The sequence below is a fragment of the Hypomesus transpacificus genome, unplaced genomic scaffold (assembly GCF_021917145.1).
Source record: "Hypomesus transpacificus isolate Combined female unplaced genomic scaffold, fHypTra1 scaffold_225, whole genome shotgun sequence".
Lineage (NCBI taxonomy): Eukaryota > Metazoa > Chordata > Actinopteri > Osmeriformes > Osmeridae > Hypomesus > Hypomesus transpacificus.
In genome coordinates this window covers 117,205-140,814 of record NW_025813760.1, presented here as the reverse complement: position 1 = coordinate 140,814, position 23,610 = coordinate 117,205, and the positions used below count along the sequence as shown (strand labels likewise).

At 46.4% G+C, this 23,610-nt stretch overlaps 1 protein-coding gene across 1 annotated transcript; it reads right to left on the bottom strand.

Annotated features, from left to right (window-relative positions):
• Positions 1-768: 768 nt before the first annotated feature.
• Positions 769-23,030, bottom strand: ngfa (nerve growth factor a (beta polypeptide)). The gene is made up of 3 exons (XM_047014161.1): positions 22,940-23,030; positions 3,258-3,365; positions 769-3,142 (listed from the first exon to the last, which is right to left on the bottom strand). The coding sequence occupies exon 3, from the start codon at positions 3,129-3,131 to the stop codon at positions 2,253-2,255; it is 879 nt and encodes a 292-aa protein (XP_046870117.1). The 5' UTR covers positions 3,132-3,142; positions 3,258-3,365; positions 22,940-23,030; the 3' UTR covers positions 769-2,252.
• Between the last annotated feature and the right edge of the window lie 580 nt (positions 23,031-23,610).

Sequence of the window (23,610 nt, the reverse complement as noted above, 5' to 3'; positions counted from 1 at the left end):
GAAGATAAAAACTTTAAGAATTAACCACTCACACCTGTGGCTCATTTTCAATTAACCCGACAGTTTATCATCACCGGTTCCACAATCACTTTTCGCCAGTTCAACGTCCCCAGTCCACGTTGGTCGGCCTGTCTGATTTATCTTAGTCGGTCTATTCAGGGGCGTTGTTAAACATAAAGCTCTACTGGGGCACAGGCCCTTACTCCTACTATCCCTTTTATTTTTCTACCAAGCTTGCTGTGCACAAGAAGTGTGCGACACAATGCACCATACAAACGCCCCTTGCTTAACCCACTATACGTACAGTTCACGTAAGTTTGATATCGACTTTGGCAGGGCCATCATTTGTTAATGCTTGAGTGCGACTGCGCAAGCTAATTTGTTTCGAAATAATGTGCCCACCGCGCCACCAGGTCTGAATCAAGTCTACTCCCCAAAAGGTTGAGATTGACCTCAATTCTGACTTGTGTGCCGAGTCCGCCACCTGGGGGTTATTCGAGAAAGCAGGTTATGTGACATACCCGGCTAAGTTAATTCTCTGACACCCAGCGTTGTAGCAACATTGCCAGTAGGTTTCTGAAACATTGTAAATCAGCTGTTGGGTTACCTTACCTCGCTTTCTGGAATACCCCCCTGTACCTGTGTGTCCGTGCTGCAGTGGCTATTTGGCATGCTCAGAGGAGCACGCTGACGTGGAATTCTGCATGCATATAGGGTTTGGGTTTTCAGCTCAACACTTTTACAAGTTGATTGGGATACTGTGTTAATTTTCCAGGATTATCAATATAAATGAATGCACTCACTAATAAAGTAAATTGTTACAACTCAAATTTTTTATTTTACTGGGGCACAGCTGATTTATACTGGGGCACGTCTAACGACGCCCCTGAGTCTATTCATCGAATTCTGGCAGTAACTTGGTTTGGTCTGTTTTCTTGAGACTCGGTTCATACCTCTGCCAGCTCTAGTCCTGTCTCGTCAGTACAGCATTCCCCCGGATTCTCCGCTACCGGTACCCTCAGCCCTGCCCTTTCTCCCACTTACAATAAATCGTTAATTTTCTCCCGTGGTCTGAGTTTTGCATTTGGGTCTAACTGCCAGCCAGCCATCGTGACAAGCAGTTGCAAGATTAGTATCAAGTGAAACTTTTAAAAGCACAAGATGACCGTAGGGTTTACTATGATTTGATTCACATTCCAGCTCATCATGATGGCTCATTAAGACTGTTAAAACCTATAGAATATGGTGATGGTTTAAGCAACAATTCATTCAACTCATTTTTCCTTCAGAATGTTCTTTTTTTTATCATAGCCAGCCTCATTCAGTTGTTCAGAGTTAAAGAGTTGCTGGTCTTCATGTAAATGGAGGAAAGTGTTGACCTGCCTCTGGTGCGTTTGTTTGTTCATGGCTGGAGGAGAGAGGTCCCACTACAGACTGCCCTAAAGCCTTCAAGTCAGCGGGACTCAAACAGACTTTTGAGTTTTTACAGCACACAGCCTATGTATGGCATTCATGAGGAAATACATTTACGTGCTATTAGAACAGAAAGCGCTGAATAAATGCCCTGCATCCAAGCTGGTGAGTTAGTCAGGATACAGTACCCTGAGGTAGGGTCACATGTTTTTGTGAGTTTCAAGATTAAACTTGACCATCAGTTGTCTGTCGGCTGTATCAAGTGTTGTTTTCCTAGAGTGATGATGTTTTTACCGAGCAACAACATGGTCAGAGCAGGACAACAGCTCTTGCATGTACTGAGGTGTTTAATAAATAACAGCATCAACAACAAGAACAAGAACAACAAGAACAATAACAACACAACAACAACAACATAAGCTTGAAACCATAATGTATATACACATTTATATATATATATATTTTATATTTGACTATATAAATATGACATGCAGTCCTCATAACTTAAAACAACCAGGATCTTACAGACTGAGGTAGGGTGGGTAGGGTCAAGAATTGGGTGTGAATGAAATTGGAGGGGCGGGGGTGAGGGAGTGAGGGGGTGGATTGAAGCACACAAGTGAAGGCTGTGGTCACTGTGTGTGTGTGTGTGTGTGTTTGAGAGTGGCTTGAGTGTGTGTGTGTTTGGGGAAGGGGGAGATGGTATCGTATTGGCAATCAAGCTGCAGTGGCTCGTTGAAGGGAATGTGTGCTGGTTAGGGGGGGGGGGGGCGGGTGACACCACGCGGGTTAGGGTGGGTGTGGTGGTTGGGGCGGAGGGGGGCACGACCTCGCTTCAGTCAGTGCCTCCAGTACTTGCGGCTGAGCACGCAGACGCACGCAGCGTTGATGCGGATCAGACGCCACGCCGTCTGGTTGCGGAAGGTGGTGAGCGCGCGGACGTACGTGTGTGTGTTGGTGCAGTAGGAGTTCCAATGGCGGCTGTCGATGCCACGGCAACCCGACTTGGAGCCTCCCCCCGCCTTGGCCCCCCGTCCCCCGCCCTGGCCCTTCCCCCCGGCGGCGGTGGCGGCGGCGGGCCCGCCGAGCGTGGACGCGGTCCGGCAGGTGGTCTCAAAGAAGAACTGTTTCATGACTGTTTCGTTGCCGATCTTGATGCTGGGCAGGACTATCACCTCTTGGTCTCGGATGTCTGTGGCACGCGTCAAGTTGCTCAACCACACGTCGATGCTGTCGCAGACTGAGAACTCGCCCCGGCTTTCACTGTACTTTCTCTGTTTGCCCGCCTGCCGCCTCACCCGGGCCCCCCTTGGCCCCCCCGTGCCGGCCCCCGCCTCCTCCCCCTCCCAGACGCTGTGCGAGGGGGCCGTGTCGCTGAAGACCACGCGCGGTGAGGAGCGGTAGCGCCGCTTGCTGAAGAGTTTAGGGTCCACCTCAGGGATGGAGGAGTCTAATGGGGTGTCAAGGTTAGGGTTGCCCAGTGATGAGCTCCTGTCCTGGGCCGGCGAGGCAGAGGTCCTGTGGGCCTTCCTGCCCCTCTGGTGGCTGCTTTTCTTGTCCTGTAGGGCGTGGCGCTCGGAGAGGCGGTCCCCAGCTGCCGTGGGCTGCTGTCCTGATCTGTGATTGGCCGCCCCGGGACCTAGGGCCCCTCCTCCTTCCATGTTCAGTACAGCCTGGACGCCAATCAGGAGGAGCAGGACCAGTGGCGACGACCTCATGGGCACACGTCCTGCCACGCACACACACACACACACATTAGTGTGTAGTTAGTAAATTTAGTGTCCACAGCACACGATACACCACCGAACAAAATCGACCCAATCCTGATGGAGCTGTGTGTTTACCTGTGGAATGTGTCCAGTTGAAGTGTGAGGCTCGCTGACCTCTAGAGACAGATTCAACTGCAGGCCGAACTTCTCGTGTCTGCCATCTGGACCCCCTGAACCACAGCTCTGAAACACACACACACACAAGCAATGTTAAGTACTTCTCTTTCTCTCATTCACACACACTCACCAATCACACGCCCTACGTTTACTGTACTGACCTGCAAACCCACACACACACACACACATGGCACTTAAGCGTCTCCTAAGCCGCGGTTAAGGCCACTTAGTCTGTGCCAGTATAGTGAAGATGGCGCAGGCCTGTACTGTGGAAGCTTCCAGAACCTGCTTTGTGAAGGCTGTGGAGAGGAATGTCTGGGTGAATGTGTGCAGACAAACCTGGACAGGAATGCAGCTGGGAATAGCTCCCCTGTCTGCTCCCCGATCCAGGAAAATATAGACCCTCTAGAACAATCTTTTTGTATGGAGTAGAGCAGAGCAGGGTAAATCAAATAGGTGGACAGTTTTTTCCACAGTCAAATGCAGGTGCTTGCATCCAATAAATAAATACATATGTTCGGTTTTATTACGATGGGGCATTGATACTTTCAAGATATTGATCACATTTTTTTCTCTTGGTTTAAGATGTTTTTGAATTGCACTATACCTTCCAGCCTTTCTAAAGTCTGTCTCCTAGACTCTTGGTGCTGTCACATCATTTCAGTTGAGATTAGATGGTTTAGACTTCTTGCCCTACCTGTCACCCATACTGCTCCAGACCCTGCCTGATGGACAAACAGTTTACCATCACCGCAACCCCCCCCCCACACACACACACGCACACACACACACACTCACTGTGTTTAACTCTCTGCCACCCGTCAAAATGTGTGGTATTTCACACCTCATCATACGTCATACGTATTCCGAACATACACCTTAGCACATAAGCAGCACATACAGCTAAGTTTAAAAGGTGTGTGTCAGCTGTTATATAGGTTATATAGAGGTAAAAAATATGTTTTTACCCTTTCTTATTGTTTGCAGTTCTGAATGTCAAAACAAAACGTGCCTTGTGCTGTGCATGTTGACAGGTTGCTGTGTAAAACAGGGGGACGTCTGTGTGTGTCAATGACTAAGTCAGAGTGCCTGTCTGTGCTGGTTCAACAGGGATACAAGTTCCATTCTCCTCAGGTTCCATTCTCCTCAGGTATATACAGTACATTACGATTTACACCCTGACCAGTAGATGGCAGTCTCGCCTGCATCTGATGTCCAACAGACAACAGTTACGAAAAAGACAAGAAGAGTAGCCTGGGAACCAGACCAGTCTGCGATCTCATGGTTTATTTGCTCTGGCAGGTAAGTCTGGCCAACCTCCGATGCAAACAGATTTCCTTCCAGCATAAAAAGTGCTGGGTCAATCACAACCGTTTATCTGACATTAGGCAGGTTTACACTAATATGGCTGTACGATCACCATTGAAGCATTATCATAAACAACCAAGGTGACGTTTTGTTGCTGTGAGTCAAATTGCACATATACAACCAATCACAGCCGGTGATTATGTGCAATTTGATTTCAGTTGCATCCAGAGTCATTTAACAGGGCAGTCATGCTGCTCGTCAATGTCGCTTCCTCTGATCTTTCCCGTTACTGCTACTCAGCCTTAGCCTGGCTGCCAGCCCAACTTCTCCCCGCCCCAAAAATTTTTAGTCAGGAAGTTGGGTCTGGAGGGTCTCGTATTGGGGACCAACTACAGAAAACCAGAATCTGGGCGAACCAATGAAATTGCCAGGGCGGGCTTTATACGATGATGGACAGATGATCAACAGTAACATAATCACCCACGACACAAAAGAGCGCTTAAGTTTAATTCGTTTTGAACAAACATGGCTAAAGCTGGAGATCTGGGATGTTATGATTCTGCCATCGAGTCTGTTTTAGAAGACATCGATAGCGCATTAATTTTGAAAGAGGAACAGAGAGACGCAATCAAGGCATTTGTCGATGGAAAATATGTTTTTGCCGTCCTTCCTACGGGATTCGGTAAAGTTTAATTTATCAGCTGGCCCCGATGGTCGCTAAGAAGATGGGACACAATGAAAACCCAGTGGCCATTGTGGTTTTTCGTTTTCTTTTGTGGAGTTGTAATCCTAAACGGAGAACTTGTTCGTATATGCATTGCCCTTTATTGTTTCGCTCAAAAAGTACTCCCCCTACCCTTAAATTAATTTTACAACACCGGCAACAATCGTTTGTATTCATTCTTCAAGCATACTTCAAGTCCAGTTTAGTCAGTAAAGATTTAGCTGCCTCTCAGTTTAGTTCTGTTGACAACAACTTTGCGGCGCTTAACATACGTCACATACTGTGTTGCTCTGATTGGTTGTAGATCTATCCAATTGAGCGAAGAGGCGTTTGTTTTCCAGGCTCGTTTGAAACACGCCCCGTAGTCAAAGCCCAACGGAGAGTTCTCAGACTCATATTCTGACTAGAATCATGAGTATGACAACGTCAGGCTAACTCAGCCTAGGGTCCTCTGACTCGCAAATGTGACCACCACCTTTACAAACAGCGTTTTAGCCAGCTACGTCACCGAAAGCTAGCTCTTTGATGGCACGCGTTGGTGGTCATTCTACTGAGGGGTAAGTTGAACCAGTTCAACTCAGTTTACACTGAAAAGTTCCAGATCCATTTGGGAATTGGTTTGGCAATGCCTGGCTACAAGAAGAGAGCACCTTATTTCCAGGTGTCGAGACACAACACAGCTGGCTATGAAAACTCTTCAGGCAGCTTTTGGCTACAGGAGCATGCAGACTTGGTTAGATTATGGACCTGTTTCAACACTCGGATCATGCACCTACCACACCATCTGCATGTCAAGATCAAAACCTCGATGTCTTTGTAGTTTTAATTTGTATAGTTTGTCTTTTCAAGTTGACTTGGATTTTTTTTTCTCCAGAATGTTTCACTCAAGACATATAATTAAAAACAAAACTAATTATGGGCGTTTCAACAAACTATGGGAATTGTGGGAATCGAAATAAAGTAGAGACTAACATGGGTATGATCCCAGGTGATCATCTTTTTCTGGACCATTTTGAAAAGCCCTTGGTTAGCATTGGTATTCAGTGTGATGAAGAATCATGACATTGTTGTTGTTGTCGAAGTGTCTATCTAAGCACATCTCAACCCTGGCTGCAGTGTCTTCTGGATCCAAACATCCTCAGGGTCAGTTTCCAAATAAGTATGCACATGGAACCCACAGACACTCCAGAACACAAATATGAGGAGCTGATCCAAACACACGTTTAGTAGACTGATGTCCAATAGAAAAGGGAGGGGGGCATGCTAGCATGGCCCACGGTGAGCTCGGAGAGTTATAATGCTGAAAATGTGGGTCTTGTTGTAAATGCCCAAGGGCATAACATGGCGCCATGGGAGCTCCAGGGTCAGCTAGCTTTAGAGAGAATCACCGACTCCCAGGATTAGACTGACTCTTTGGATTGCTAAAAACACGTGCACGCATAACAACACACCAAGAATGTAAACACCCGCACACACACAAACACACACGAGTTAAGTTGTTTGGTGAGGTTTGGCCATGGTCCCTGCTCTACGTGTTTTCAACTGATTCTGAGGAAGCATCCTGCATCATCCGCTCTCGCTTCCAGTGTACACAAGCTGTCCTGGGAATCGGTATATTTCATCCATTTACTGGCTGCTGAGAAGTCTTAAACAGGAAGGGCAACATTAAAGGATCAAGGGTATCACCCAAGGACGAACTCTCTAAATGGATGGAACATCGTCTCAAGGGATGTTGCAATACTGCCACACAAAGTGTTTGACACAATGGCATTTGATGGTACAGACTAGCTAGTTTGTCTCACTCACTGCCCCTTTGTATACAGTCCACGCACATGCATGGCCCTCGCGCACACACTGCTCCACTTCTCTTACTCACTCACTCACTCACTCACTCATACCCTCACTCATTCATGCACTCCCTGACCAACACACACACACACACTCACTCACAAACAAACACACACACACACACACACACACACACACACACAAATACATGCACACATTCAGTAGAGCAAATGTATTTTTGGTCTTTTGCACAATGTACAAAAACTGTAATTCACAGATGTGTTTATTGTTTGAAGCTTTCCTCCCAAAGATCTTTAAAAGTACCCCTAAACGTTTTTGATAAATATCTGCTCTTTAAGTTATTCTAACAGGGATCTATGTTTACTGTAGTTACAGTAAAAAAAAGTCTGTCAAGAAATGACTGTCAGTGTCATGTCTTTGATGTCGAGTACTCTCGCACTATCCACAAACGCAAACTTTCAACAAGCGGGGTCCACAAATCACTCGTGACATGGTGCCACCCACCACCGACTAAACATTCAGGTCAACGATCGTACCCAAAATCAGGTGTTGTGAGCAGTCCAAGGTGCTGCCTCAGATCACCACCTCAGGTGAAATAAAGCTGCCAACAGCCTTCGCTGATAAGTACTTGGAGACAGTCCCGGTCCTAGCACATGTGGCGCCCTAGGCGAGATTTATCAGCGGAGCCCCCCCGCCCCCCGCCCCCCCCATCCACAACACGGTTGGCGCCTTGGCGGCCTTTGCTGGTAGTGAGGGAGAGTTAATTAATGGATGCACTTCGGAAAATGCCGCCCCCCTCTTTGTGCCGCCCTAGGCGGCTGCCAATGTCGCCTATAGGAAGGACCGGTCCTGCTTGGAGACACAGGTACCAAGAAGCAGTCGGGTCATGACCAACTGCAGCAAATCAATGTAAAGACACAATCGCAAAAAACGGATTAACTAAACTGACTAAAATTAGGCTGAATGGCTAGACATAGAGACTAACCATACTGTACACAGACAGTTTATTGTACTTGAATGAGTTGGGTATGACAGATTTTCAATCAAATCTGGATCAAGCACCAAATGTCTAGCATGCGGCCTATGTTAAAATACAGTCTCAAGTCCTTCTTTATAGTAAACATGTATGTACTAGTAGTAACCGTAACAAATGTAGTTTAGTCTAACACTGGCAGTTGGTCAATTCCAAAGATTCCTGTCTGCCTGTCTCTCTGAAGTGGGATACACATTGGTCATGACTAACGAGGCCTTGTTAAAAGATCTGTCTGAGCCCGCCAGCAGGTCTCCCAGCCAAGCACACACACCCTCTCAAGGTGCTGACAGTGTGGGAGGAGATCATGAAGGGGTGCCAAAGAGTGATGGTGTCCTTATCAGCACAGAGAGGGATGTGGGGATGAAGCCCAAGGTAAATAGATCATCTGTGTCTCTCGTCAGCTCAGAGAGCTAGCGATCCCTCGTCTTTGATCTGGTGGAAATAATGATATTCCAGGGATGCGCATAACACCGGACTGGTTCTCGTGTTTGCGGTCTCGCTCTCTTACGCTCGCTGGCGGGCCGGCTGGCTCTCGATCAATCGCTTTCTCCTCCTCAGATACACACGGACAAGCACGCTCCCGTGCGGATGCCCTATCGCTTATTTGTTTGGCACTCAGCTAGTCATGTAGTCCCAATGAAACAGCTCCGGAGGCAGAAGATCTTGCTCAATCGAAGTAATTTTGCTGCAGAAGTCTTCCAAATGGTACAGCTGTGCTTCTTTGTAGGGTCACCTTTGCATTATCCTCTTGCATTATCCTTTTCAAATGAAGCCCCGCTTCTTCGTGTAACCTGTTACAGTAATACCTGTTTGTTTTGTTTCCACCATAGCCAGCCTCCCTGAACACTGTCAACAGAGGAAACGTGACAGAAGCAGCAGAGCTCATTAAGGATGGTTTTCATTGCTTTAATGGAGGAGAAAGCATCTTTGTTGATCTGATATTCAGACATGAGGTACAGCTTTACTGTAACTGGTATCATCCATCCATCATTCAATTGTATCTTACTGTATCTTGTATTGTACTGGGTCTTCCAGCAGGACAATAACCCCGAACACACTTCAAAAAGCACCCAGGAACGGTTCAAGAAGAAATCCTGGTGTCTGATGTGGGGCTGACGTCTGTAATATTACAGTAACCGTAGAATATAGAATTATGGAGACCAAGAACTAACATCATTTTCAGTGAAAACAGCTTTGGGGAAAAAAAGTGCAGCAGTGCCAATAAAATATTTGCTACAAGATAACAAAATCTGTTCTTTTTATATTACCTCAACAAAATGTTCTCATGTAAATGATGTCATGCGACCCTGATCGAGGGAGAAAGGAATTACACCGCTTGGAATACACGAGCCTAGCAGATCGAAGTCTACAGCAAGTAGCTGGAGGTTTTCCGTTCTTTCCCCGTAAACTGTAACGTGAGAAGCAGAGATGGAAGACGTTCATGTGGGCCTGGTCTTTTGCCATCCTCCTCCTATCTGAAAATCATTCTCTGGGAAAGAGAACGTGCACCTGTTGTACATCAGGGACACCAGAGAGAGAGAAACACAGACACGACCAGTCAGACCCAGGCACTCGGCGCATGTAAAAGCACTTGACTTTTACTGACGATGATAAACGACGCCACTGTGGGACAAAAGCACCTTGTTACTAATGAACCGAGTCTAGTTGAAGCATGTCAGTGTTGCTCGTTCAGTTGATGTTCAGGATCACATTTTAGCATGTTTATTTAGGATGTTACTGTAATTTGATGAATAATTCGATTTTAAATCACAAAACCGTGCTATCTTTGGCAGCCAGTCTTTTGAGCAAACAATGTCAGAGCCATTTATTGTATTTGAGCAGGAACAGAGCAGGGAAAAGATGTGCACACAATTGGATGTACAGGTACAAACACACACACAGACACACACACACGCAGACACACACATTCACACTCACTTCTGCTCAAACCTGGGGTATTAGACTCTGGTTGCCATTGGCAGTGTGTCTCACACGACTAGTTCTATGAATGTATACAGTAGGTGACAGATCGTTATTTTTTGACTAATACCAGCTCACTTGTTACAGTAACAGCTCCCATCGCCAGTTTCCAGGGAATATTATTGGAACGGGGAGGCTGACGTGGGGTGAAGTGGAGGAACTGGGACCTGGAGAAAACCTTCTGACATTCTACTCTGGGTTGTTTATCTCATCCACTTTTTCAATCCTACTCTCCTTTTTTTCATCCACTCCCCTCTCCCTTTCGGTCTCTTTCTGTTCCTTATAGTGAGTGTCTGTGTTTGTCTGGAGTCAACAGTAGAACTCCAGCAGAACTTCGAACCCTCTCTCTCCCCCTCTTTGTCTCTGTGGCTCTTCCTCTCCCCTTCCTCTGAGAGTCCCCAGACTTCCTTTGGACCACCAAAGGTGCCAGGTCAGCTGATTCATGGGTCTCCTGCTGGACAAAGGTACCGTCCTGGATACACACAGTCCACTGAGAGGGTGTGTGTCTCACATGGATAGCGGATTGTGGGCCAAGTCTGTGTGTGTTTGAGCGTCCAGGCCAGGTGCAGAGATGCGGACCCCCAGGGGGTGATCCCTCCCTGTCAGAGTCCGTTCAGGTTTGAACAATTACACAATCATTTCTTGATCGGAGGTGTAAACACAGGAGACCCCCATCTTCACAGACCAGATTCTGTGTGTGTCTGTGTGTGTGCTGTGTGTGTGTGCCCGTGTGTGTGTCTGTGTGTGTCTGTGTGTGTCTGTGTGTGTCTGTGTGTGTCCGTGTGTGTGTCTGTGTGTGTCCGTGTGTGTGTCCGTGTGTGTGTCTGTGTGTCCGTGTGTGTGTCTGTGTGTGTCCGTGTGTGTGTGTGTGTGTGTGTCCGTGTGTGTGTGTGTGTGCCCCTGTGTGTGCCCCTGTGTGTGTCTGTGTGTGTGTCTGTGTGTGTGCCCGTGTGTGTGTCTGTGTGTGTCTCTGTGTGTGTCTGTGTGTGTGTGTATGAAAATGCGACAGCAGGAGACCAGGTGTACGAGTTGGGGATTGTTCTTTTTGCCAATATCCATGCAATGGTCTGGAAACGATCCTCCACGGTGGCTTCACAGCTTCTAACTCCAAAAAGAAAACATTCTCCCTGATCAACCTTTCAGCTCAATGGTTCTGTATTGAAGTAATGACCTGGGAGGAGATGGGGGGGGGGGGGGTGCAGCAACATGGCGAGTCTTAATTAAATACACACACACACTTCCTACCACATGATTATCCTTCAAGGATATGAAAGCATCTTGCAGCTATTCAACAATAGTTTAGGCATTGTATTACATTTAATAAATGAAAATTATCCTGAATATGTTGACAACATGGGGACTTTGAATCTTGATCTGGTCTATGGGCATTTTCCATGTTATCTTCAAAGAAAACATGACAACCACAGAAAACCCTCAGTGTTTCAGAGACTTTCTAAAATGTTCTGCTGCATCTTAAGAAAAATGCTTGTTTTACTGACTACAAAGCAATGGTTGAGGAAATCCGTTGTGTTGCAATGAGGATGAACAAGCATTCACCATATTAGATCTACTCCTTATGCTGATGAATAGAATCCAAAGCAAACAATATCTTAGCTGGGAACAAGTTTCAAAGCTAATCACGGTTCAAAGTAAGGATGTCTGGGAAACTGGGAATACAACCAAAAACAGAAACGTCTTTGTGTTTTCTTCTTGTGGTTTCATACTGTTTCTACCACTTAAATGTTTTCAACATTCATTCAAATCTTTGGCCTAAATGTGGGCATTTAAGATTTCTGTGGAACAAAAAACCCTGACGGAATAGCAGAGGGTCAGAAAGGAAACAAAGACAGAGATCTGGAGAAACACAAATACATAAATAAATAAATTAATACAAATCTAAATCTACTGGATTGACTACGTTTGGTGTGTGGGTCATTCCTGTGGAGCAGTGGGGCTTGTCATTACCAGATCTGTCCTCCTTGTGTGAGCAGGTTTGTGTGTAATTGACAAGCTTGCTCTTCAATGAAGCAGAGCATGTTGAAACAACTGTCATCCAAATGTTCAAAAGCCTACAAAGAAATGTCTATTAATCTCAATCAAGTGTTGTATTTCTGTTTATGACTTTGATGGTAAAAAAAAGGTAGCTCCCAATCCCAGAATGTAAAAGGAGATTAATATGAAAATGGCTCAAAATAATATGTACATGCATTTCATAGTGCCCTTAAACTTGTTAAACTTAACTTGTAAACAAAACCCTAAAAACGTTTTATGTGTGGATTGTCCAGGCCAAAATAAGGTGAAAAGTGATGTCCATAAATTGTAACGTGATAAATTATTTAAGACGGGTTTATGTAAAGCCCTTTGTTTCCTTTCCTGTATTGTTCCTTTGCAGTTGGACTGTGTCCACTGAACTGTCCTCTGCTGCCGGCCACTGTTGACTTTAGTCTGATAGGGCTCCTCGACTCTCTGCTGTCTGTGAACCCATGACTCCAGGTCCCAGGTGACATGCAGATTCAGGGGATCACTCTTCCTGCCTCTGCCTTGCCTGGTTTGACGTATTCCAGCTCTGACCCCCGCCTGCGTCCTCTGACCCAACCCACTGCTTCTCGTCCCGTCCTGTGTCATTCCAGCCCCACTCCCAACTCCCAACAATCATGTTCACTTCCTGCCCTACCTAAGCCCTACACCAGCTTCAGCCTCACCCCTAACCTCAGCCTCAGCCCTACCCCAGCCTCAGCCCTACCCAGCCTCAGCCCTACCTCAGCCTCGCCCCTACCCCAGCCTCAGCCCTACCAAAGCCCCAGTCTCAGCCCTACCTCAGTTCCTACCACATAAGAGCTACCCCACCCTTGCCCTCCTCTAGTCTGCAGGACAAACCCCCGTGGGAGTTGAAGGCCTTGAATACAGGATGAACACATCTAACATGTTTTCCAGAGTCCCAGAATCTTTATAGCCTTGACATTCAACAATCTTCTCATGACAAGCGCTTACGGTTTCTGGCATGGCTTTGGCAATAACTCCCTTCGTCTGGTGAGAATCTATCGTCCCACTGTGGGACAAACAACAGCGGATTAGACAGGGCTGCCGGATGGAATGTCTGGGGGATGAGTAAGGGACAAAGGGAGGCAGAAGGACTTCTAGGAGGAATGGATCGCAGAACGTAGAAATGTAGAGGAAAGGAAGAAGTGAGGGATGACTGAAATGGGAGGGAAAGAAAGACAAGCAGAGGGGAACAGTGAAAGAAAAGAGCGAGCTGCTGACTCGACTGCTGGCCCGTCTGGAGATGGAGGTAGCGATGAAGGGGAAGTCAAGGGGGATAACCAGAAAGCCACCGTAGCTAGCTTCCATCCCGGTGTGAAGCCTCTCGATGTGTTTACCAGTGTCTCGTCCCTGTGCTGTGCTGCTCAACACAACAAGTAGCCCCACAGCTGCACTAGCTCATGTTGCAAAGGGGAAATCCTCTTGGCACACCGTGTACTCTCACCTCTAATGATATCCCACAAATCCTCCAGGCTTTTTGAACTGGCCCGTCTCAAAGCCAGAAGTACTTGTCTGTAAGCAGCGCATTCAGCTTTATGCAAACCGGGAAGGGCACATGCTAGATTTTGTGCTTGATTAATATCTTTAGTACCATTGTCAAATGGGCTGAAATATAATATTGTATTTACTTACAGTAAAGAATGACTGGACAGTATAGTTCTAAACAACATGGAGGTATATATATTATAGGATATAAGACAACAGCAAAAAGGTTCTACGACAACTCTTGATAAAAACAACCAAACAAATTGAACCCAAGTGCTTCATTCAACAGTTTGGCTTTAGTCTAAATCTACCAGTCATTTTGTCACTTTAGGGATTCGGGCCTTGATACAATATTGGCCCAAAGTGTTGTTCCAAAAAAGTAGAGATGACTACAAAATCTTAAGATTACTGGAACAGGAAGTGACATGTGAATGATTAGATGATTACTATCCCTGAGTCGCATGATTTTGGTCATAATGCTTTATACAGTTATGTGTCACACATCACATGCGTGCAGATAAATAACCACTAGGAACTAAGACGGGGACCAACATGGTTTTTCTAAGATGAAAGATGCACCATGACTCATCATCATGAATCAATATTCTTTTAGACATTATCAAAGGAATTTAAGTGAGAAAGAATGGCAAAAGTATTGCACTGCGATGTCTAAAGCCTTAGATAACACATAACCATACATTAAACTTGTAACCCCTCAACCAGTCCAGTACAATGTTACCCTGGGACATGGAATGCAAACTTGTCAACACATTGTCGGCTTCTGTGTGGTCTCTCAACACTACAACAGTTGTGGGGATTTGGAGAGGAGCTTGTATCTTTGGCCAGTATTTTTGGCATAATGATTCAACTCATCCCTGGTCTTTCTCCCTGTCTGTCATCCTCTCTTGACCTCTGTCATTCGTTCTCCCTGAAATATTTAGTTTTTCTTTCTTTCTTTTTGTCTCCCTTTCTGTCTAATTTTCGAGATATTTTCTGTTGACCCGCCCCTGTCCCCCTCACCCTTCCTCCTTCTCCCCCCGTTTTCCGTCACCCCTTTGCCTGCCCTCCCTCGCTCCATTTCATGGATGTCAAACACCTGTCTACTGTGCACAAAGACCTCCCAGACCCTCAGTGTGTTTGCTGGCCATTAACGTAGTTAAGACTGTGTGTGTGTCTGTGTGTGTGTCTGTGTGTGTGTGTGTGTGCATGTTCGTGTGCAGCCTGCAGTGTGTGCCAGACCCAAACCATAAAACATTACCACAGACTAGATGTATGAGTATTTACCATCGTTTAGATGCACAGTCTTTACACAGAGCGCAGCTGTTAACGTAACTGAGAAAAAATGTCGTCTTGCAGGTTTTCTCCCAATCCTCCGATGACACACCATCCATTCTCACCGGGTTTTTTTCTTCTTTTCTTTTTGCTTCTATGAAGATGGGGAGGTCTATGGTCTGGCTTTCAAACCTAGTTAGCCATCCTGACTCACAAGCACTCTTTGCTACTCCACAGATAAGCCTGATCTCTCTTGTATCTCGATATCTCTCGACATTTTTCAATCTTCAGTTCTACAAACTGGCCAATCAGCATTCTCTGTGGTGCGATTAGGTTTGGCCACAATTTACCACTGTTGCTAGCAGACATGTGGTTAACACTGTGTTATCTATTGTTTTGTATTGCGTGGCCCTATAGTTTTCATGGTACAGTTTACAGTAATATAGCACAGTACAGGAGCACCATGTGTCACACTGAGAAGTCAAATGACGAGGGAGATCCTTTGAAGCTTAGAGGAAGGCCATACAGTACAGTTGCTACTCAAGTTCATCGCTGTATTGGAGCAACTTGGCTCAAAAAGGCATGAGGAATTGCATGAAAGCTTCTTTTTTGCCCAAGATTCATTTTACAGGGTGAACTTTGTCAAAACATCCGCCAGGGGTACTCTCAGAGCAGATAATGTGTAAGCCTAGCTTCCCCGCACTGGTTCTTCGGAGTCACAGTTCAAAGTCAGACCATAAACAAGGAATACTGATTCCATTGGCTATGATTACTTAATTATGCATAATTTGATCGTTTGTGCCCCGGCCTGTGTTCCCAATGCTGTTCAATTTATTACTTTTGGTAAAAATCGTGTCTGAAAAACATGTTGTTAGTCTCTTTATTGTTGGAATTCATAACACAGTAAAGAAAGTGTAGCAAACGCCAAATGCCAAAATAACATTCTAAAGTGCTGCTTTCGCTTTTCCAAAGTTTCAACAAACTATTTAACATCAATTGAAATCTGCATCTTATGTATTGTGTTCCATAAAGTAATTACCTTGGCGTGGTGTGCAGGGCAACTTGAATCTGATAGAACAAACTTAATGTGTTTGTTTTGTTGAGCCCTGCTGTCTTTATTACATTACATTAAATGAAACTAGTGCAGGGTATATAATACAATTGCATATATTTCAGGCTCTGGTTGATAGTTATTCTAGTTAAAGCCAGGTAGGTAATGTTGTTGAGAAGCATTTTTTTTGTCATTGTTTGTCATCGGACCGAATGCAATGATTGGACTGTGTACATGTCTATAATAGCTAATGAACATAAATATCTAGCTACCCAGCAGCCTGTAACTTCCAATGTTGTCAACTCCCACACAGAGATTCGATTTCATGTTCGCAGAGCATGCCTTTGTATATATGCAAATGCCCTATCAGAGGAAAGCTGGAATTAATTACTTAGTACTCCGTGTAACATCAGGCCATGTACATTTAATATATAATATATGTAATGGGAGATTTTCTTGCAATTTTCACCACAATATCTAAATGTAATTAAACTAATGTCTCGTATTTCAATAAAAAACTAAAATATCAAATTGAGTAACAGATTTTATTCAAAAGCGCAACTTTCAACTTGAGAACCATTTGGGTTAGGATGGAATTGTCTGTTTATTACTATTACTTGGTCGATGCTACACTAACTCCAGGCCACCGAGTCAGCCATGTTTTAACCATAATGACTGTTGTCCCGATGTCTACTCAAACGCAAATCAATGTGTAGCCAGTGGATGTAGCAATAAGCAGTGTACACCAATAGTTAGCAATATAATAGCTCAGTTCACGTCACGGCCCAGTTTACGGTCTGGAAACAAACATTAACATTCTAACAGTCTACCTCCCCCTGTAGGCTGACGTTTGTAGCTACACCCGTCATGCAAAGTGAGAACCCTCAAATGAAGTGAGTAAAGTCTGTAATGCAGAATGGATTTCCCCCCCATCTCCATTGTATGGCCATGTGGTGAGGTGTGGTGTGGTGAGGTGTGAGGAGGTGTGGTGTGAGGAGGTGTGCTGTGGTGAGGTGTGAGGAGGTGTGCTGTGGTGAGGTGTGGTGAGGTGTGAGGATGTGTGAGGAGTTGTGGTGTGGTGTGAGGAGGTGTGGTGAGGTGTGGTGAGGTGTGAGGAGGTGTGAGGAGGTGTGGTGAGGTGTGAGGAGGTGTGGTGTGAGGAGGTGTGGTGTGGTGTGAGGGGGTGTGAGGAGGTGTGGTGTGGTGTTAGGATATGCGAGGAGTTGTGGTGTGGTGTGAGGAGGTGTGGTGAGGTGTGGTGAGGTGTGGTGAGGTGTGAGGAGGTGTGAGGAGGTGTGAGGAGGTGTGGTGAGGTGTGAGGAGGTGTGGTGTGGTGTGAGGAGGTGTGGTGTGGTGTGAGGGGGTGTGAGGAGGTGTGGTGTGGTGTGAGGAAGTGTGGTGAGGTGTGGTGAGGTGTGGTGAGGTGTGGTGAGGTGTGAGGAGGTGAGGTGTGGTGAGGTGTGAGGAGGTGTGAGGAGGTGTGGTGAGGTGTGAGGAGGTGTGAGGAGGTGTGGTGAGGTGTGAGGAGGTGTGGTGAGGTGTGGTGAGGTGTGAGGAGGTGTGGTGAGGTGTGAGGAGGAGTGGTGACGTGAGAGGTGTTAGGAGGTGTGGTGAGGTGTGAGGAGGTGTGGTGAGGTGTGAGGAGGTGTGAGGAGGTGTGGTGAGGTGTGAGGAGGTGTGGTGAGGTGTGGTGAGGTGAGGTGTGAGGAGGTGTGGTGAGGTGTGAGGAGGTGTGGTGAGGTGTAAGGAGGTGTGGTGAGGTGTGGTGAGGTGTGAGGAGGTGTGGTGAGGTGTGGTGAGGTGAGGTGTGAGGAGGTGTGGTGAGGTGTGAGGAGGAGTGGTGACGTGAGAGGTGTGAGGAGGTTTGGTGAGGTGAGGTGTGAGGAGGTGTGGTGAGGTCTGAGGAGCACACTGGGACTGGATGGTGTCAAGAATGACTGGTGGTTCACTTCTGATGTGGTCGAAGGAGATTATACTACACAAACGTCACAAATATACATTCACACATATTTATATATATATACAACAGGATGGACAGTATAAATAGTATTTACACTAGAGCAACACCCTTGACTTATGTTTTCTGACAGTGTAGGTGATTTGACTGTGTGTGGGCGGACACCTGAAATGTAAGTTTAATGGCATGGGACATGGTCGGAATTTGTGTTTTTGAGATCACTTTCGCTCTGCGTGTGTGCGGTTGAAAGTCGGGAGCTGCATGTCTGGACAAGCCGCAATCAAGCTGTCAACCGAGACAGGAAGGGAGGAAAAGCGAGAGTGAGGCGGCATCAACACACACACACACTCATGCACGCATGCACACACACTGTGATACACGTAGACAAATCCAACAACAAGAAACATCCACTAAGTCAACACATTACTGACACCCCTCTGTTATTGTAGCAGTGAAAGCAGACCACTTAATCAGATGTGATCATGAATCAGAGGCTGCTGTGTGTTTGTGTGCATAAAAGAGAGAGCGAGAGAGAGAGAGAGAGAGAGAGAGAGAGTGAGAGAGAGAGAGAGAGAGAGAGAGAGAGAGAGAGAGATCGAGGGAGAGAGAGAGAGAGCGAGGAAAAGAGAGAGAGAGAGACAGAGAGAGAAAGAGAGAGAGAGACAGTCACTCCTTGTGGGTCCCATCAGTGACTGAGTGCATGTGAATGAAAAGTGTGCATGCACGAGCCCGTAGGGCAGAAGGGCTTGCATGCGGGTGTGACTCTGAAAGAAGTGCACGATGATGTGTTGGTGGCAACCCAAATACAGAAACAACAGCGTGTGAGTAAGGGACCAGGAGAGGTGGTTGTGTGTGTGACTCATTGAGCAGGGGAAAGGGTGTCATAGCTGGAAGTCACAGAGGCATTCAGCGTGGGACGAACTGACCCGTGTGCATCCAAAGGAGGCTCCACATGCACACACGGGGACCGCAGACACCCAGGCACACAATCCCACCTCTTGGATGGGATGCGACCACCAGCCATGAATCCTCTGCAGTCAGAGAGACAGACTCGCGCAAACATTTCTGTCTCGTGAGATCCAGAACGCGGAACCGGAGCGCAATCGTCTTTTTTTCCTGTCAAAGGACTTGAGTGGGAAGGCTTGATACTCATGGAGCGATGTGAGGACAATGGAATTCTATCCATCTGAAACCGACCAATCCACGTCCACTAAATGAGGAATGTCAAACACCGTGCTGGTTGATTTGCTGGGCATGAATTCCACTGCAAAGTGCTGTTAAGACAGGATTTCTCCCAAACCAGATTTTTCTCCTCTCCTCGCACTTATGCATGTGTGTTCTCTTGTATAGTGTGACTATTCCTCCCTGCATTTGCATGCATGCAGTCTCTCTGCATGTATGTGTTACGGAGATAGAGCAGAAAGTTCATGAACCCAAGCAGCACCAACCCAACCTTTATTGCATTTGCCTCCACAAAAACAGGCTTGACCCTGAGTATTGACCTGTGGACATAAGACCTACACACACACACACACGCATGCACACACACACACTCACGCACACACACACACATACCCACACACACACACAGCCTGACTCCAGACTCAACAAGGTGAGACACCCAGGTGGAGTTCACACTGATCCACATCAAACATGAGGCTTTGACCCCAATGACAGCTAGCGAGCCAGTGCCCCACAGGGAACCCAAACCCTCTGACCCAGTCTCAGGTTGCGCCCCACTCCCTATCAAAGCTTTAGACCCAGCTCATAGGAAAAATGTTTGTAGAACAGTCAAAATATAAAATGTCATGGTCTAGACGCCAAAAACAAATCTTCCTTACAGCTTTCAAATAACATTTACGAAAATACTTTATACAGGGACATATCATTGGTCAAGTTCCATCGAGGTTCCATCGAGCCCCATTCAGCCCAAATACAGAATTCCCAGCAATGATGTAGGAAAGTCATTACTCTAAAAAGTATTATTTCATTTACTAATTACTCTGACATTGACATACAACAATTAAAAAATCTGTAGGAAATGGTCACAGTATGTTAGGAACAGCTGTCAGAATGGTGCATAGACCTGACAAGTTCAGTCAGAACTAGGCCTAAACCAACACGTTTTAGCCCTACCCCAGGCCTGAACTAACAAGTTATATCATAGCCCAGGCCTATTCCAACCAGTTCTAACCCTGGCCTAGGCTTACAGTAAAATAACAAGTTGTAGTCCTGCCTAGGTCTAAGAAATATGTGTTTCCAAAGTCTTTGGTGAGCATAAATGGGCATGTCGTTGCCCTAAAACAAAAAATGTGGATAAACAACTGGAAGGAAGGCATTGACAGACACAAGTTTATACAGAATTTCAAAGAACAGACCTCAAGAAAAGATGCTGAATACACACAAACACATGGAGCAACACACAAACACACACAAATGAACACTTACAGAGACATGCAGGTATGCACGTACACAGGGGCGCCGCCAGGAATATTAGGCCCCATGAAAAAGAAAATATATATTTATATTTTTTGATCATTTCTATTAGTTTTTCAATTTTTTGGGGGCCCCTGTCAGCCAGGGGCCCTTAGAATCATCCTAACTTTCCCCCCTATACGGCGCCCCTGCATGTACACACCACCACGACAGCATGTGTGTACACAAAATGACACACACTCACAATCAGGCAAAGCATAGGGAAAGCTGTAATTCAGCTTCAAAGGGAAACATGAGAAGGGTCATGAATAATCACAGACATCTTTGTCTGTGAGGAAAACAGCACTGTCCATCTGTCCACCACACACACACACACACACACACTCACACACACACACACACACACACACACACACACACACACACACACACACACACACACACACTCACACACACACACACACAATTAAACTTAACAGAAAGGGTGGTGCGTGTGCAGGTGTTTATTATTATTATCAATGGGGTTAATTAGTGCCTCCGTAAGGCTCGCGTTGATTTTGGGCTTGTGTTCACTGTGCCTGTGTGTTTCGGAGTGTTATCAGCCTGATAATGATTGTTCAGGAGAGGATGTTCATGGTAATAGGATGTGTTGCCCAAACGACAAATAGAATACAAAATGACCAGAAACTCTAAACTAAAATAGGTCTCTGTGTTAATAAATGAGTGGTTTTCCTCCCCAGAGAGATTCACTGGCTTGCTCCTCTCATCGTTTGGTATCTGTTTGTTTATACAGCACAGATGTGTGTATGGTATAGACAACGCACAGATGTGTGATTTCTTTTCATGCCTGTGCGTTGTGAGTGCGTGCGCTGCTTCATGTGTGCGTGACAGAGTATCCCATACATCCTCACAGTCCCTCCATGCTCCGCTGCGCTTCGTCCAATTTTGAATTTGAGAAATCTCTCTTTCTCACGAAAGCCTGGGCACCCAAACGGATAGAACGACAAGAGCCTATAGAAGTCAACGCGCGAGGCTTTTTCCAGTGCCGTTTGTGTGTCCGACGTTGACGTCAGTGACTATTTGTGTACAGTATGTGTGCGCGTGTGTGTGTGCGCGCGTGTTTTTGTCTTTGTACATAAACGTTGGTGGCAGGGACATTCCTCTCCTGTCAGAAGCGTGTTAGGAATTCCCTGGTAGGAGTGGCAGGCATGAGGTCTGTCTTTAGCACACCCCTGCAAGACACACACACACACTCACGCATTGTGCGTAAGATAAACATGACACACACGCAAACACGCGCCTGCGTGCATTCACACTCGCACACGTGCAAACACGCGCACCCTCGTCGCAAGCCCCACCCTCCTGACATGACGGCAAACCCAGGGACACACTCCATGTTGTAGGTCGCAGCCCATCAATGTTCTCAGGCTGAGGGTTGTGTAACATGAGCAGTGAGAGAGAGGTGGAGAGAGAGGGAGAGAGAGAGGGGTGGAGAGAGAGGGAGAGAGAGGTGGAGAGAGAGAGAGAGAGGTGGAGAGAGAGAGAGGTGGAGAGAGGTGGAGAGAGAGGGAGAGAGAGGTGGAGAGAGAGGGAGAGAGAGAGAGAGAGAGAGGTGGAGAGAGGGAACCCACGGAAGGAGGGTTTGACTTGAGAGAGAGGGAGATAACGAGGAGAAGGGGAGAGACGGGGAAGGAGGTACCGGGGCTAGGGACCCCGAGGAGAAACTCGCCGTTGTTAGTACAGATAGAGAGAGAGGAAGGGAAAGAGCGGTACCGGGAGGGAGAGAGAGAGAGAGAGAGAGAGAGAGAGAGAGAGAGAGAGAGAGAGAGAGAGAGAGAGAGAGAGAGAGAGAGAAGGAGATGGTGGGTTGGAGAGAGAGAGAGAGACAGAAGGACAGAATGAGAGAGAGATGGATAGGGAGCACTGTAACCTGATGTCTGAACAGTGAACTCATTCCCATTGATGTATGGACCTTCCCACCCACCCCCCCCCCCCCCGGCTTCCCCCGCCTCCCCCCAATCCCCCTCTCTTTTTTCCTCTGCCCTCCCTTGTCCCCCCTCCCCCCCTTTTTTACCCTCCACCTTCTGTATAAGAAAATCTTTTTTAAATGACCAACTAATGCTTTTCAGACGGGTAAACCACTTCAGCTTTTCTTCAGTAAATTCCACAAACCTATTTCTAAACTGTCTCTGTCAGAGTTCATAATGGCATGTGGCATACCGTGCTATACTTGGAGACCCATATGTATACAGTAGGTCCCATTGGGCAGAGACCATCATTAGTGTTTACGAAAGGGATGTTTGGTACATAGACTTCAGATGCTTCCTGTCACTCAGTCACAGGTAACCGGACTGATAAAGCACACAAATATTCAATTTCTCTGTTGTGTGTTTACACTCAACAGAGAACAGTTTACACACAACTCTGTTGTGTGTTTACGCACAACACTCCACGCGCAGCCACTTTATGTATTTGTCTCCTGTTCTCCCTGACACACATGCAAAACACACTCTGTGCAACAAGACAGCAACAGTGCTTCACTCACCTCCAGACACGCTGCTACCTCTGTGCACACCCAGTGAGGGGAAAAGGTCCCAGATAAAAGAGTTCAATATTCCCACTCTCCACTCAACACGCAGAAGTTATCCACAACTCCCAAATCCTGCTCTGGTTTGGAAAGCTTTGAAGCTAGGGTCCCATCTACTTTCTGTTCGTCTGCCTCTCACACTCGTTGTGAAATGGATTGTTCTGAAAGTTAGTCAGAGGAGTCCCAAAGCTGCTCCCACCCTACTGCAAGGTATACCGCAGGTCCTAGTGCCTATCCTCTCCCCGCCCTCTTCTCCTTTGACACCCTCGTTCTCCTTATATATACCGCTGTTGTTACTCATTCGAAATCCCTCTCTCTCGGTTCCTCCCCACCCTCTCTCTAACCGGAAACAGGCAATGGAGGTGGTCCTCTTTAGGGCATCCTCTCTAAGATGTGACTACGCTTGTGCACACGCATCCCAAAGATGAATCTCCTGTGTTTTATAATGATGTATTCGTTTGATCCATTTGGCTGGTCAACTCAGCCCTCAGTCCTGTCTTAGTGAAAGGCCCTTGGTCTTTTCTGGGAAGAATAACTGTTAGTCACAATGGATTCTAATACGTAAGCCTCTCTGTTTTCACAACAAAACAGAGGACTATCTAGTGGACTACTATTGGTACGTGAGCACA